The sequence below is a fragment of the Dama dama genome, chromosome 14 (assembly GCF_033118175.1).
Source record: "Dama dama isolate Ldn47 chromosome 14, ASM3311817v1, whole genome shotgun sequence".
Lineage (NCBI taxonomy): Eukaryota > Metazoa > Chordata > Mammalia > Artiodactyla > Cervidae > Dama > Dama dama.
This window is the reverse complement of record NC_083694.1, coordinates 17,469,111-17,486,921: the sequence shown is the minus strand read 5'-3', so window position 1 is coordinate 17,486,921 and position 17,811 is coordinate 17,469,111. Positions and strand designations below refer to the sequence as shown.

Sequence of the window (17,811 nt, the reverse complement as noted above, 5' to 3'; positions counted from 1 at the left end):
TAAAATTATAATCAATAAGTCTTTTTATTTTTCCCACAGCCCCACAACAGGTTCAGCCACCAGTAGCCAAATCCCTTCCCCATTCTTTGTTACTCTCCTGGAATCCACCTCAAAAAGCAAATGGTATTATAACTCAGTACTCTTTATACATGGATGGGATGCTAATCTACTCAGGCAATGGAGAGAACTACACAGTCACAGGTAAGACTTCTGTAGGTATTAGTAAGTAGTTATAGTCTATATTAAAGTATATGTACTTCCAAACTAATAAATGTAAGATAGCTATAAACTATAATTTATAGCTATCTGAGAATGCAGATTTAAAAGTTGGGTTACTTAAGTTTTGTCTCCTGTTAAATCACTCAACTTCCATGATCTTTGTAGTTACATTGCCCTGACAGTGAAGCCAAAGTTGGAAAAATGGAAAGGGGCTTGTACTGACTTCCTTCCCCCAAGGCTGTCTTACTGTGTCTTCTCTACTGTTGACCCTGTTTCTTAGCTGAATCCTTCTACTAACATACCTTTACTCAGAGGGGTGCAGAGGGGGCTTTGGAAATGTATCAACACAAAGAGCTTGGCATATGATTCCTCTACCTCCTACTGATCACATGGTTGTAGCTGGGACCCAGTGTCGTTCCCAGCCGCACTCACAGTGAACGATGATGTCATGTCAGTTCAACTGAGGCAGTGATGTCATTTCAAACAAATACCACTGACACATGTTCATCCCTTTAAAATCCTCATGAATGTGGAATAATCTTAAGACTCAGAAGTGTGACTCAGTGTGGCCTGAATTTTAGACCATTTGGAAGAAACATGGTATATCTGCCCATGTCATATTATAAAGTGTCAGGACACTTGAGAAAGGGAATTGCTCAAAACCTTGTGAAACACAGGTGGTCTATATTATGTATGTTGTCTGGAGTCTGAATCATGTTTATACTTGTATGCTAATTATAGCCTTATATATTATGATATTTTAGGTACTGTATGTAACTGCTAGGTGAGACATCATTAATCAAATATGAATTGATGGAAAACCGAAGTGTTAGAGATATTAAAAGTCTTCATGAAAGGTCACAACAGGTTTGAGTCAGAGACAGGGTTAATTTTTAATGAATTCACTCCTTCACATTAGTGCCAGGTACTAAGGTTGTATGGAGAAGGGCATGGCAACCCACTCCAGTGTTCTTGCCTGGAGAAGCCCATGGACAGAGAAGCTTGGTGTGCTACAGTCCACAGGGTCGCAGAGAGTCAAACATGACTGAGGTGACTTAGCATGCACACACTAAGGCTGTAACAGAGAATCAGCCAGACATGGTACCCCGTTGCCCACCTTGGTGCTCACGACTTTATGGCAGCACGTACAGACATAGGAAAGAGGAGTATTGGGGCAGGGCTGTGTCTTTCATCCACCCAGTTATGTTCTCAGAGCTCACACCTTTTGTGTCCTCTAGTCTGAGAGGCCTCACAGCACAGGAACTATTGCTTTTATATTTTATTCATCATACTTGGATAGAATTTTGTAATACTTATTCTCTGAGGTAGGTATTATCACTACTCCTAATTTACAAATGAGAAAATTGAGGCACAGGAAGGTTAAGCAACTTGCTCAAGACCACACAGCCTATGAGAGTTAGACTTTGACACCATCTCAGGCATCCTAGTTATGATGAAGAGAATATGGTCTTAAAACCAGTTATGTAACTTGTGAGACTTAGTTTCTGAAACTATTAAATGGAGATAACTGAAACTTTCAGGATTTTGAAGAGAACTAGAACTATAGATAAAACACCTAGCATGTTCTGAGTAAAGTACACTTAGTCAAGAAAACTAAAAAACAAATACTAAAAGTCAACTAAAAATAGATGACCCTTGCCCTAGGAATATCTGAAGGCATTATTTTAACTAAAAGTTATTGGCCACAGAATTCATTTCAGTGGAAATGAAACCACATCTTGGAATGAACTTTACCCACGTGTTAGTAAATATGCAAAGCACTTATTAGGACCAACTGTATCATCATGTGTAATGGGGACAGCACAGCTTTCGGGCACACTGTAGACACTTCCTATAAGATGTTTTCAGGGAAGCCCCCGAATAAGTCAGGTGTAACCCTGTGTGCTCGCTGACTGCCTTTACGCCCACCTCACTCTTTGGTTTGCACTAGGCTGCTTGTTGACTTATTGTTTTGCCCACGAAACCATGAGCATCGTAAGGACAGGGCTATGTCTGTCTTGTTCATGACTGCATTTCCAGCACTGATCAGAGGCGGTAGAGAATAAGGGAATGAATGAAGTCAAATGACTCCTGGGAACAAAGAAAGAGGATCACAAAGGGGTGAAGAGCAGGAATAGGGTGGGAAAGAAAAAACAACAGGGAAAAGAGGAGGGGACATGTAGAAACCCAAGAAAAAGAAACCAAGACCTCTTCCCTGTGCAAAGTGAAAGCTGACCTCATCTACAGGGAAGTGGTGTGGCTGATGGCAGGTCTCAGAGTGTGGACCTTGAAGATTTCCAAAATGTACAAAATGCTACATAAGATGGCACTGCAAAGCCAGAAAATGAACAGGGTGGGGAAGAGAGGAGGCCTAAATTCAAACTGCTTGCTCGTACCAGCTAAAAAATAATGCTAATTCTGTATTATGTTGTCTTGAATCCTTAACAGACTCATGTAACTAGAGTGTCTGCATTGAAAGTTCATGGCAAGTGTTAGCAGAGTATAATAGATTCCTCAACTCTAAGAAAGTGGGGTATTTTTATAGTGTCCATAACCATCTTTTCTAGTTGCAATGATGATGGCTTCTTCAGTGGTTTTCATCCTGTAGGTAGAATTTTTTTAAAAAATTTCATTGAAGTATAGATGCTTTACAGTGTTGTATAGTGAAATGATTGAGTTATATGTATACATATATCTCCTCTATTTTGGATTTCCTTCCCATTTAGGTTACCAAAGAGCACTGAGTAGAATTCCCTGTTATACAGTGGGTTCTCATTGGTTACCTATCTTATACAAAGTTTCAATACTGTATATATCAATAGTGTATATATCGATTCCAATCTCCCAATTCATCCCACTACCCCACCTTCCTCCCCCTGATGTCCATAATTTGTTCTGTCTGTGTGTTTATTTCTGCTTTGCAAATAGTTTCATCTGTGCCATTTTTCTAGATTTCATATATGTGCATTAATAAGCAATATTTGTTTTTCTCTTTCTGACTGACTTCACTCTCTGTGACAGTCTCTAGTTTCATCCTTGTGTCTGTAAATGGCACAGTTTAATTCCTTTATGGCTGAGTGGTGTTCTGTTGTATATATGTACCACATCTTCTTTATCCATTCCTCTGTCGACAGACATTTAGGTTGCTTCCATCTTTGGGCTATTGTAAATAGTGCTGCAGTGAACTTTGGGGTGCTAGTGTCTTTTTTGAGTTATGGTTTTCTCCAGGTATATGCCAGGAGTGGAATTGCTGTGTCATTTGGTAGTTCTATACTGAGTTTTTTAAGGAACCTCTATATTGTTCTCCTTAATGGCTTCACCAATTTGCATTGCTACCAATAATGTAGAAGGGTTTCCTTTTCTCCACACCCTCTTTAGCATTTATTGTTTGTAGATTTTTTGATGAAGGTCATTCTCTGATAAGACTCATAGCATTTTTTCCCCCAATTCCTCAGGCATCTTACAAGCACCTCTATTACTTGTTGCTTTTATCTCCAAATGTCAGAAAATACAAAGCACAGTAGGAATGCAATGTTAATCACTAAGGAGAGGAACTAAATCAAATCGATATTATAGGATTTAAAGTTGTATAGGATGATTCAAATGTTATAACTGAGGCCCAGAGATGTCAAGAAATCCTAGTCAGCAACTGGAAGAACTGATTCAAGTCTGAGTCTATCTGGTGTCAAAGTCTATTCTTCTCATCTCTATGCATTCTACTTATTGGACACATTTTATTATTTATCACAACTCAGAAAGGGAGCTGGAAGCTGGTTTTAAAACCCTGAGCACCTGCGTTGATCTCCTAAGACTGCCATAACCAAATACCACAGATTGGACGACTTAAACAACAGAAATTTATTTCTCACCGTTTTGGAGGCTAGCAGTTCAAGATTAGGGTGTTGGCAGTTTGGTTTCTCTTGGGGCCTCTCTCCTTAAGTTGCAGACAGCCAACTTCTCCCTGTGCTTCACGTGGTCTTCATCTGTGTGCACCCCCGCTGTCTCTTCCTTTTTCTGTAGTAGCATCAGAACCATTGGATTAGGGACCTATCATTATAACCCCATTTTAACCTTCATCACCTGTTCAAAAGCCCTACCTCCAAATATAGCCACATTGAAGGTTAAGGTTTTAATATGCAAATCTTGGAAAGTATAATTAAGTTCTTAACAGCATCCTGAAGTGAGTGTTTTCTCTATTAGCAAAGGCTGAATGCTCACTTTTCTTGAGATTCTACAACTTGCATGCAAGGTGAATTTAATGGCCCTTTAGATCTCTTTCAACTCTAAGATTTTTGTATTTGCAGTATACACTAAATTTTTGTTATTTTTCAAAGTCCCCCTGCCCACTCAAAATCACAGAAAAGACAGGATGGGAGAGGGAATCTGGCCATTTGAAGTGAGCCAGGAACAAGCTGGGGCTTCCCTGGTGGCTCAGATGGTAAAGAATCAGCCTGCAATGTGGGAGACCTGGGTTCGATCCCTGGGTTGGGAAGATCTTCTGGAGGAGGGCATGGCAACCCACTCCAGTACTCTTGCCTGGAGAATCCCCATGGACAGAGGAGCCTGGTGGGCTGCAGTCCATGGGTTCGCAAAGAGTTGGACACAACTAAGCGACCAGGCACAGCACTGGAACAAGCTGATGGAGGAAATTGCTCTGGTCACTGGGTCTCGCCTTAGCTTCTACACGCACTTTAAATCCTGCCGTGTTCCACCATATAATGTCTTATGATGCAGTCGCGCTCATGGCGTGTCTCTGTGTCTGGATTGTTGTGACACAATGTTCTTTCCACGCTAAGTAGTTTGCAGATGGAACTTCTATCCTTTCCCACGAGGGCCGGTGCTGTCAGTAATAGCGAGAGTGTCGGGTCACTAAAATGAATCTCTCCAGTGCTGAAATGTCAGTTCACAGAGAGACTGAGAAATGGAGGATGCATTCAGCTAGGTTAGAGAAATAATTGATAGCAGTTTTTAGTTATAAAAATGACACATGTTTACTGAAGATAATTTAAAACATGCAGATATCCCATCTTACAGATAGATGCTCTAATATTTGATGTAATTCCTTCTAGCACTTTATTCTTTTTAACAAAATTGAGCTATAATGTAAAATTTGGAATCCTTGCATGTTCCCTTATTGTGAATACATCCCATAGTATGAAGGATTTTTCTAGAAATATTTGCTGTATTCTATTTTATGGATATACACTCATGCATTTAGCCACTTAAAAATTCAAAAGTTCCTGATTTATCTCTGTTTTAAATGTTTTGTGATAAATATTATCATACATAAATCTTTGTTTGCTAGATCTCTAAAAGGGAAATAGCTAAGTCAAATGTAGCAAACTTTTTCAGAATATTTGATATGCATTTTTCATTGTTTTCCAGAAAAGTTCATCAGAAGTGAATGTTATATCCTTATGTCTTTGACAGTTTTACAAGTTGAAAATATTATTTTTATTTACACATTTAACTCCTTATTTACTGCATACTTTTTGTATGATGATTAGTGACTTATATTTTACTTTGATTTGACTAATCATAGTCTTGATGAGCAAAAATTTAGTAGGGATGAGGATTAGTTTTGAAACTTCTTTAAGCACTGTTTCATACCATTTTTTTTTCTGGTTTTAAGCATCTGCACTATTTGCAATTCCTTGCAATTCTATACCACAAAAAACTTTCTCAATAACTTGGCTTAATATCCCCTCCTAAATATTCAAGGTGTCAACTTTTTTTCTCGCTCTTACTCCATTTATTTGTAGCTTCCTTTTAAGTTTCCACATAGAACTAACATTCTTCTGCTATGTGTTAAAAAAAAAAAAGAATCTTGCCACCATGGTGGATACAGGTCAAAGTAAATGCATTTCAATTCAAACGCCACTTAGCATCTAGGTGGCTGGAATGCTTTTCTTCTTTCTCTTAAATATGAAGCATTAAAAGTCAAAGGCAGCACTGCACCTTGAGTTAGTACAAAATATATTTAAAAATGCATACAGTTCAAATTTTTTGCCTTGCATAGGCCATAAGCTAGTAGAATGGTGGGTCAGTTATGACACTGAAAAATGAATCCAGTTAGAGAACCTCCTGAAGGCTGTTGATGTTTGCTATAATAAATAGCACATACTTTAAGTCAAACTTTTTCATTCTGTATTCAAAGGTAATGGATTTTTCGTAACCATAGTAACCTTGGTGTATTTCTGGATAAATACATGAGGTATATACATTCTGGTTTTATTTTTGAATATAAACTACCATATTATGTATTACTAATAATATGAAAAATAGGATGTAGGTTAGTATAATGACAGCTTAAACTAGTATGCATTTTTCTTCTGCAAAAAATAAATATTTATCAAAAGTATAGGTTCAATTAATTTTTCCCCCAGTTTTGTGGTATTCTGGTGGTGCCATTTATCTTTTTTTTGCAAGATCTCCATTAATCTCTTATTTCTGTCTCATAACAGATTTTTAAGAATTTCAAGGTAAAAACAATTGTTCTTTAAAGCTTGTGATTAAAAACATTATTGGAAGATTGAAGGACCTATATTGATATAACCAGCAGAGCTATTGTGAAGCCACTTAACGTGTGTGTATACCATATGTTCATAAAGGAGAAAAAAAGACACCTTTTGTGAGCCTGTTCACAACATACTTGGATTGTTTCAAAAGTTCAGGCTAGATGGCATCCTGATTGATGATGACCATCCAAACTGTAGCCAACCAGATCATCCTCATTTTAAATGAGCACCGTACCAGAAAGTGGCAATCTTTAAGAAGTTTGTGAGATGGTTCACAGAAACTTGCAAAGATTTTGGAAACAAGGATAGCAAGATGGTGGTCATTGGGAGAAGTATAACATGAGCATGACAAGGAGGTTTTTGTGACTTGTGCTGATCAGTGAAGAAAGAAGAAGGATCCCTCAGTTCAATTCTTCTCTTAACCTAGCCTAAACCATCAGGGCTTATAAATACTAAAATTTCACAGAGGGAATGGTCAAAAGGCACTCCCTAAAATAATTAAATCTGACATCAAACCTTAAAACATGAATATTTTCAAGTGTAATGTCTTGGAAATCTATAGTAGTCTTATGATTGAATAAGTGGTTGATTTCTAGCACTCTGCATCTCCATTAGGATCTGAGCTTCGATCACTGAGACAGTAAGACCAGGATAAGAGTGATGTAAGGAGTGTGTTTGTGTGTGTGTGTGTGTGTGTGTGTAAGAGTGATCGAGACAGAAAGAGAGAGGCAGAGGCAAAGAGAGAGAGAAGGAGAGAGGAAAAGCAGATACAATACTAGTAAAGTCAGATAGTGAGCATTTATATCTTTAACCACTGAAAGTGCTAAAACTTTTTTTTTTTGGCCTTATTTACCAAGGTCAAAAAGAACCATGTATAAACAGCAAAATAGAAATGCTCATCTTGAACCTTCCAAACACTTAAGTCTTACGATGAGACGTTTATGGCTAAAGAAGCTGGACTGCTTATGGCGCAATAAAAAGCATTTAAAGGTTAGGTACTTCTAACCAAGCATCATAAGGAACCTTATCAACACTACAAATTTGAGTTAAATTATATTCATTTATACTGATGCTTTATGAAACATATTTTCGTAGCAAAATAAAACTTTGCTTTAACCTTGATATTTTCTTTCATTTTGCATTTTTGAATACCATAGTGCAGTGATCCTAAATCACTGCTCTCACATAAAGTAATGTTACTGAGGGGAATACTGTCAACAAACTTGTGTTCTAACCCATAAGGCAGAGTATTATTAAGACAGAGCCTGGGAGGGTTTCTAGGTAATGCAGTGATCTCATCTACGAGTGATGTTGCCTCCCTATTACAAACTAAGTCATACTTTTATGCCCTTTTGATGTCACAGACACATAGCATTAAATTGTAAAGTCTAAGAAGCCTTGAGGATACAAAGGGGAAAAAACCAAATAATGAAAAGAAGTGAAAGCTTTCAGAGGCCAAGTTACTAAGTGATCAAAGACTCCAGAAGGGCTGCTTAAGGTTTAGCAACATCCCGGATTCTTGGGTTAACAATGGATGCTTTACTTTTAATTTTTTTATGAAGTACAATTGATTTCAATTTAGTGCTGATCTCCTCTATACAACACAGTGACTCAGTTACACATATATACACACTCTTTTTAAATATTCTTTTCCATTATGGTTTATCACAAGATATTCAATATAGTTCCCTGTGCTATATATTGGACCTGGTTGTTTATCCATTCTAAATGTAATAGTTTGCAATGGATGCTTTACTTTAAAAAGTCCTGTTCACTTAGTAATAAAGGGTCAAGTGAAATGAAATAACTTGTATAAAATGTTTAAATATCAGTTGTTCTTGTAAACAATACAACCTAAGTGTCACTCTTACTTGAAGATGCTTCTGCATTGCACAAGTGTGTGAAGAATTATGTTTAAATTTATATTTTAAGATTTGTACCCAATTATTACCTGTGATCCATTAACCTAGTTGGTGAATATTATACTTTTAAATGATAAGAAAAGGCTCCTGATTTGAAGGGATTTCAGAGGATTTGTGGGTATCAGATTCAGTTTAAAAAGCAGTGGAGTTAAATCCTGAAAAGGATGATGGAATCTTTCCTTCCATTGAAAGTTTTGTGAATAGAGCCTGCCTGCTATTTTGAGCATTGAGAACTGCCATTGTTTTAAGTTTATTTCTTAAAGCTTCCTAATTGAATGATAAGTTCACACCAGAAGCACATCTGAAGTATCACATTGAAGAATATTCTCAAAGTGAACACATCCATGGACCAGCACCCAGATTAGAACACAGAACATTATTGGCACCCTAGAAGCTTCCTGCTTTTGCCTTCAAGTCTTATCTCCTGACTCAGGTGACCACTTTCCTGACTGTTTAGCATAAGTTTGTTTCACTGTTCTTGTACATAGCATGAATGGACTCGGACTGTGTGTTCTTTTTTTTCCCTGGTTTCTTCTGGATAATGTAAGAAGGAGGATGAATCAAAGGAGTGATGTTGTGTAATCCTGCACCTGTATCCTGAACCCTCTGATCTCTAGGTTGTGACTATGACAGTACCAGCTGTTGCCTTTCTGCCTTGCAGAAAGGCGTTGGAATATTTGTAAAATGAACCATCTACCTCATCCGCCAAGTCCAAAACTGAGAAATAATTATAGAAACACTTCTTCTAGGAAGTTAGAACTTAGCAAATGAAATCACTGGCCAGTATACACCAGCAAAAAACTTCTACATATCCACTAGTGGAATCTTGTGTGGCGATACAGCTTACAGTGCTATAGAAGAGCATTTCACTACTGCATTTACCAACAAGGAGCTACTGAATAGCAAAGGGAACTCAGCTCAATATTCTCTAATAACCTAAATGGGAAAAGAATTTGAAAAAGAATGAATACTTGTATGTATATAACTATATCACTTTGAGCATACCAGTTAGTTAGTAAAACTAACACATCATTGTTAATCAACTATATTCTAAAATTTAAATAGAATATAATATTTAACAATGTGGAAAGGTGTTAAACATTTAATGGCATGTATTATGTGAGTCTATGTTAGTAAAATATATGTGTATATACATGTATGTATGTATACATGGATTTGTATACATACATATATGAATATGTCTGTCTAGGAGAAGGCAATGTCACCCCACTCCAGTACTCTTGCCTGGAAAATCCCATGGACGGAGGAGCCTGGTAGGCTGCAGTCCATGGGGTCGCTAAGAGTCGGACACAACTGAGCGACTTCACTTTCACTTTTCACTTTCATGCATTGGAGAAGGAAATGGCAACCCACTCCAGTGTTCTTGCCTGGAGAATCCCAGGGACGGGGGAGCCTGGTGGGCTGCCGTCTATGGGGCCGCACAGAGTCGGACACGACTGAAGCGACTTAGCAGCAGCAGCAGGAATATACACCAAAGTCTTAACAGTGGTTATCTCCCAGGAATGGGATTCTAGTGTTTCATTTCCTTGTCTCTGAATGAGTTGTTTTATCTTTTAAATTTATTACAGTTCAGTTATTATAGAGCTGAATTTTTGTAGTATTTTCCCCATTTTAATATATATATATATATATATATATAAAATAAAATTGGTCAAAAGATGGATATTTCAGGACTCTGATTGCCTTCACCTATCAACATGTATCTTTTAGTTCTCTCTAGTATTTATTTTGATATCTAATTAGATTGATCAGCTTACTTGTTTCCTTTTAACCAGTATCAAGTGTGGCATTCTCTGTACCTCTAGCACCATCTACCCCCATCAAAGTGTTACACATATTTGATGACCTACTTTAATTCCCACATCTTCCTTTGACTCACAGATTCTTTCATATTATTTTCCTATAAATTTGTCACTTGAATGCATTCTTTCTAGCAATATTAACTTATTTTAAAGGCGATAGACCTTGATTCCAAAGAAAAGTATAGATACATTGAGTACGGTTCTCATACTGCTTATTTTCATAACCTCTACAGTAGGTACCATAGGAATAAGAACCCAGTTGGCATCTGATAATCTCTTATTGGATTGAGCTGAAATGAATTGAAAGTTGAAGAAACACTGAGAATCAGTAAATTAATATTTTAAAGTAAATGACAACAAACACTGATGCATAATTCAGAAGTAATTAATATGCTAAATGTGCTAAACAGTTTTAATGAGGAAGGCTGTTCCTGTAGCTTCATAGAATTTTTCATTTAATTATCCAATATGTAGTGAATTATTTTTTGGTTAAACTACTTGTGTAGGTTTGCTAGGACTGCCATAATAGAGTATTGCTGGATGGATTAAACAATAGAAATCGATTGTCTCAGTTCTAGAGAATGGAAGTCCCAGATCAAGGTGTTGGTGGGGGCTTGGTTGCTTATAAGGAAGAATTTGTTCCATGCTTCTTCCTAGCTTCTGGTGGTTTTCTGGCAATCTTTAGCATTCTGTGACTTGTAGAAGCATCCCCCCAATCTCTGCCTTCATCTTCACGTAGCATTCTCCTCTTGTGCTGCCTGTGTACAAAATTCCTCTTTTTATAAGAACACAAGTCATATGGGGTTAGGGCCCAACCTGATGCCTTCATCTTAACAATGACAACTGCAGTGACTCTATTTTCATTTAAGGTCATGTTCTTGGGTACTTGGGGCTAGGATTCCAATTTATTAATTTTGAGAGTATACAATTCATCCTGAAATTCTATTCTATGTATTTGATGGCTGTGATTAACACTGTTATAAAACTCTCTCAAATACCTCAAACATATTAGAAAATATAAGGCACCTGTTAAACATCAATTTAAAAATTGATATACCCCATGAAGCAATGAAACTTATTTAGAAAGAAGATAACCACTTTTATCTGGAATGGTTCATTCATTCAGTGAAGATTATTCAATGTTATTAATGAATATCATTATGAATATTATGATGTAGACTCTTGATACTTTTCTAAACATTGAGGATCCAAAGGATAACAAAAGATGCAAAGGCCCTGTCTCATGGAGCTTATATTTCAGTGGGAAATGGTTAGAGAAGGCTTCATACTCTTTATAGGGTATTTATTACATCTTCTTAAAATAAATGAAAGCTGACTCTTCCCTAAAGCTGGCCATTTCTTCTTCAGCCATTTTAAGTCGATTGAATTGGTCTCTGAGGTCCCATGTTTCAGTTCAGTTCAGTTCAGTCGTTCAGTCGTATCCAACTCTTTGTGACCCCATGAATCGCAGTGCGCCAGGCCTCCCTGTCCATCACCAACTCCCAGAGTTTATTCAAACTCATGACCTTTGAGTCGGTGATGCCATCCAGCCATCTCAGCCTCTGTCGTCCCCTTCTCCTCCTGCCCCCAATCCCTCCCAGTATCAGGGTCTTTTCTAATGAGTCAGCTGTTTGCATGAGGTGGCCAAAGTATTGGAGTTTCAGCTTCAGCATCAGTCCTTCCAATGAACACCCAGGACTGATCTCCTTTAGGTTGGACTGGTTGGATCTCCTTGCAGTCCAAGGGACTCTCAAGAGTCTTCTCCAGCACCACAGTTCAGAAGCATCAATTCTTTGGCACTCAGCTTTCTTCACAGTCCAACTCTCACATGACCACTGGAAAAACCATAGCCTTAACTAGATGGACCTTTGTTGGCAAAGTAATGTCTTTGCTTTTTAATATGCTATCTAGGTTGGTCCTAATTTTCCTTCCAAGAAGTAAGCATCTTTTAATTTCATGGCTGCAGTCACCATCTGCAGTGAATTTGGAGCCCCCCAAAATAAAGTCTGACACTGTTTCCACTGTTTCCCCATCTATTTCCCATGAAGTGATGGGACCAGATGCCATGATCTTAGTTTTCTGAATGTGGAGCTTTCAGCCAACTTTTTCACTCTCCTCTTTCACTTTCATCAAGAGGCTTTTTAGTTCCTCTTCACTTTCTGCCATAAGGGTGGTGTCATCTGCGTATCTGAGATTATTGATATTTCTCCCGGCAATCTTGGTCCCATGTTTAGCAGACCTAAATATACATTTCTCCAAAGAAGATATACAGATGGTCAAAAAACACATGAAAAAATGCTCAATATTACTAATTATTAGAGAAATGGAAATGAAAACAACAATAAGTTATCACCTCATACTGGTCAGAATATAATGCCATCATCAAAAAATCACCTCAGATTGAAGCTCTTGGATGAGATTCCTCAGTTTGCTGTCATAGAACCTTCCCTATATCAGAACCAATGTTTCCCTTCTTCTTTTAGGAAACAAAGAAAGAGTTTTCCTGCCCCTGCAAAAGGTTAATCCCTCTCTGGACCTCCTCCTACCTTGCTGAGGTCCTCTGTCTGGTAGTCTGACTTTTCCTGTGTCTTTCTCTTTCCTCCTGTCCTAGCTCCTTCCATTGGTATATGATAGGCTCAGGTCTCTTACACGTGGAAGGGGAAGAAAAAGACAAACATGGGAAAAACATGTCTTTGAGTTTCGTCTTCCACTTATGATATCAACCTTGCCTTTCTCAACTACATCCTCACAGTTCCTACCTCCACTGGCTCACTCTCTTTGCCTCCTAATCTTGATATATATTTCCTAGAGCTGTTATCACAAAATACCACAAACTGGATGCCTAAAACATCAGAAATGTGTTATCTTGTGGTCTGGAGTCCTAAATCAAGGTGTCAGTAGGGCTCTGCTCCCTTTGAGAACTCTAGTGGAAACTTCTTCCTTGCCTATCCCAGCTTTCAATGGTCACTACAATCTCTGGCATTCTGTGGCTAATTTTGTGGTATTCTGTGGCTAATTGGTGGCATTCTGTGACTTGCAGTTACATCACTCCAGTCTCCACCTCTCTCATCCCTTGGTATCCTCCTTGTGTCCAGATTTCTCTCATCCTATAAGGACACCAGTGATGTTGAATTTAGAGCCCACCTTAATCCAATATGACTTTCTATTAACTTGATCATGTCTGCCAAAGCTCTATTTCCAAACATGGTCACATTCACAGGTATGAGGGTTATGACTTGAGGATGTCTTTAGAGGGCACAAAATTAAACCCACTCGCTATCCACTGGGTCCATAACGACTTCACAACTCAGTTGAAATATGATTCTCACCAGGCTATCAAAATTCTTGTAGAGCCAGGATGAACATGAAGCCCATATATTTCCTGATTCTTGGACAGATTGTTGATCATTTTTTCCATCACAGAACATTCTGCTTCCAGTGTCTGCAGCACCCACCCTCTCAATTTCCGTTACTGCTCAAGCTCTGGTGTGTTAGCCTTTTCTTTTCCTTCCAACCACAAATGTTGATTTATCTCAGGGTTCTTCTTGGAACATTTCATACAATATCCCTGTGATGACTCAGTCCTCATCACCAATCCAGACATTTTTCCTAAGCCACGAATATTTTTCTGTCCACCATATTGGACCCTCCTGCTCCAGGCATTTTACTCTAATCCCCTAAAATGAAATTCACTATATCTGCCACTTCTCATAAAATGCATTCCTTTGCCTGAGCTTCTCATCTCAGAAACACTCCTGAGGACTTAAATAGTACTAATATCAGTGTTACTAACAATAATGTGACACACCCTTTTGCCAGAAATAAACACCTGGATTTTAGACTTCATTTCTAACATCCAATCTTTTTTTTTTTCAATATAAAAAAGTGTAATGAGAAATCTGGAGGTGTTGGTTCAGCAATTAAGGGATGGAGGCCTCTGTTGTACCTCATATTTCCAAGATGTCTGCTAGAATGTCAGCCTTCACAGATGTATTCCAGGCAGAAAGCAGGAAAGGTGAAAGAGCAAAAGTGAACACCTTTGTCCTCTATCATCTTTTAAGGAGCCTTCTCAGAAATCTGCACAACCTCTGCTTATATCTCACTGACCAGAACATAGTCATCTATCCACATGTGGCTTGAAAGGAGGCTGGTAAATGAAGAATTGAGCTGAGCATCCTGAGTGAACTAAGAATTCTGTAAGAATTAAAGAGAGACAAGATACTGAGTCAGCATATTAGTTTCTTATTGCCATTGTAACAAAGTACCACAGGCTTGGTCGCTGTCTTTTTTTCAAAATAGTAAAACATGTTGATCAGTTTTCAGAATCAATAGCCAGACAAAAAATAGAAGATAATTGCAATTGCAAGCCATAATGGGAACATGATTCACTTAACAATATAAATTAATTACACAGAATTTGGGAGGGATCAAGCAGAGTGATGTGTTAAGTGGAAGTACATACATGTATGTTTTCATCTGCCCAACCAGTCTGTGTCTTTTTGTTATTACATTTAATCCATTTACATTTAAGCTAATTATCAATATATATCAATCCTGTTACCATTTACTTAATTGTTTTGGGTTTGTTTTCTATAGGTCTCTTCCTTCTCTTGTGTTTCCTGCCTAGAGAAGATCCTTTAGCATTTGCTATAGAGTTGGTTTGGTGGTGCTGAATTCTCTTAACTTTCACTTATCTGGAAAGCTTTTGATTACTCCATCAAATCTGAAGGAGACTCTTTCTGGATAGAGTATTCTTGGTTATAGGTTCTTCCCTTTCATCATTTTAAATATATCATGCCATTCCCTTCTGGCTTGTAGTTTCTGTTGAGAAATCAGCTGATAGGCGGATGAGAGTTCCCCTGTATGTTATTTGTCATTTATCTTTGCCCTTAATTTTCATCAGTTTGATTACTATGTGTGTTAGTGTGTTCCTCCTGGAGTTTATTCTGCCTGGGACTCTCTGTGTTTCCCTGGACTTGGTTGACTCTTTCCTTTTCCATGTTAGGTAAGTTTTCAGCTGTTATCTCTTCATATATTTTCTCAGGTCCTTTCTCTCTCTCTTCTCCTTCTGGGACCCCTATAATGTGAATGTTGATGCATTTCATGTTGTCCCAGGGGTCTTTTAAGGTGTCTTCATTTCTTTTCATTCTTTGTTCTGTATTCTGCTCTGTGGCAGTGATTTCTACCATTCCATCCTCTAGGTCATTTACCTGTTCTCTGCCTCAGTTATTCTGCTCTAGATTCATTCTAGTGTATTATTCATCTCTGTTTGTTTGTTCTTTAGTTTTGAAGGTCTTTGGTAAACATTTCTTGCATATTTTCTATTGTTTTCCTGAGATCCTGGATCATCTTCACTATCATTTTTCTGAATTCTTTATTCAGAAGGTTGCATGTCTTCTACTTCATTTAGTTGTTTTTTCTGGGGTTTTATCTTGTCCCTTCATCTGGGACATAACTTTCTGCTTTTTCTTCATAATTAACTTTCTGTAATATGATTTCGTTTTAGCTGCTGTGGGACTGTGCTTCTTCTTGCTTCTTCTGTCTGCCCTCTGATGGCTGAGGCTAAGAGGCTTGTGTAAGCTTCCTGATGGGAGGGACTGGCATTGAGAAAAACTGAGTTTTGCTCTGGTGCACAGGGCTTTGCTCAGTAAAGCTTTAATCCAGTTATTGGCTGATGGGCTGGGTTGCACTACTTCCCTGGTAGTTGTTTGGCCTGCGGCCACCCAGCCCTGGGTTCTATGGGCTCTATGGTAGGGTTAGTTGTGACCTCCAAGAGGGTTTATGCCAAGGGGGACCTTCCTGACCTGCTGCAGTGCCCCATCCCCGTGATGAGACCGTGCCATCCCACACCTCCACAGGAAGCCCTCCATCACTAGCAGGTAGTTTTGGTTCAGGACTGATTTCCTTTAAGATTAACTGGTTTGATTTCCTTGCAGTCCAAAGGACTCTCAAGGGTCTTCTCCAACACCTCAGTTCAAAAGCATCACTCTTCGGCACCTGGCTAAATCCACCCAAACTTCCTATTACAATACTTATAGAACTGTGAACTAGTAAATGGATTTTGTTTTAGGCAGCCCAGCTTGGTTCCTCATTAAGGCCTTATGAGGCTAAGATCAAGGATTTGGGCAGTTGAGCCTCTCTTCCGGAGGCTCTGGTAAAGACTGCTTCCTGGCTCATTCAGGCTGTTGGCAGAATTCAGTTCCTTGCTGTGGTGAGGCTGTTGTCACTGTTTCCTTGCTGGTTGTTAGTCTGGGGCTGCTTTTAACTTCTAGAGGCTATGTTCTCCTGGCTCCATCCATGTCAGTAAGCAGATCATCTCTTACATCAAATCCTTACATCCTTTGAACCTCTGACTTCTCCTACCTGGTAGAGAAAACTCCAGTTTTAAAAATGATAATAATTAGATTGGGCGTTCCAGGATAATTTTTTTTTTTTTTCATATAAGGTAAGGTAATCATGGGGATGATGTGTCCTCACATTCACAGCTGCCACCCATCCTCAAATGGGAGGAATTCCTATAAGGTGAGAGTCACTAGTTTCATTTTTAGAAGTCTTCCTACCACAAAGTTCAGAGGCAGAATTATGCAGGTGTGACTTTCATAAGCCTTGGTTTCCTGATTAAATGGAAATAACAGTACTTACTTCAGAGACTTGCTGTGGGAATTAGATGTGATAGTGCATGTAAAAATGGTTAGTGCTCACAACTCTTTTTATTTTTTAAAGAATAAATGATCCATGAACACATGCTTTTGGTTGTAGAAGTAATACTATTGTTGTTAAATCATAATGTGAAAGAAAGTGAAGTCGTTCAGTCGTGTCTGACTCTTTGTGACATCATGAACTGTAGCCTACCAGGCTCCTCTGTCCATGGGATTTTCCAGGCAAGAATACTGGAGTGGGTTGCCATTGCCTTCTCCAGGGGATCCTCCTGACCCAGGGATCAAACCCAGGTCTCCTGCATTGCAGGCAGACACTTTACCCTCTGAGCCACCAGGGAAGCCCTAAATCATAATAAAGACCCTTTATACCAAACATATATGGATGTGAGAGTTGGACCATAAAGAAAGCCGAGCACTGAAGAACTGATGCTTTTGAACTGTGGTATTGGAGAAGACTCTTGAGACTCCTTTGGACTTCAAGGAGATCAAACCAGTCAATCCTAATGGAAGTCAGTCCTGAGTATTCATTGGAAGGGCTGATGCTGAAGCTGAAGCTCCAATACTTTGGCCACCTGATGGGAAGAACTGGCTCACTGGAAAAAATCCCAATGCTGGCAAGAACTGAGCATAAGAGGAGAAAGAGATGACAGAGGATGAGATGGTTGGATGG

General features: G+C 38.6%; 1 protein-coding gene across 1 annotated transcript in view; it reads left to right on the top strand.

Moving 5' to 3' along the window:
• USH2A (usherin) overlaps positions 1–17,811 on the top strand; it is an 892,942-nt gene that overhangs the window by 409,676 nt on the left and 465,455 nt on the right. The window contains exon 31 of the mRNA XM_061161192.1: positions 40–201. Within this exon, the coding sequence (XP_061017175.1) occupies positions 40–201 (162 nt within the window). The remainder of the gene's footprint in view (positions 1–39; positions 202–17,811) is intronic.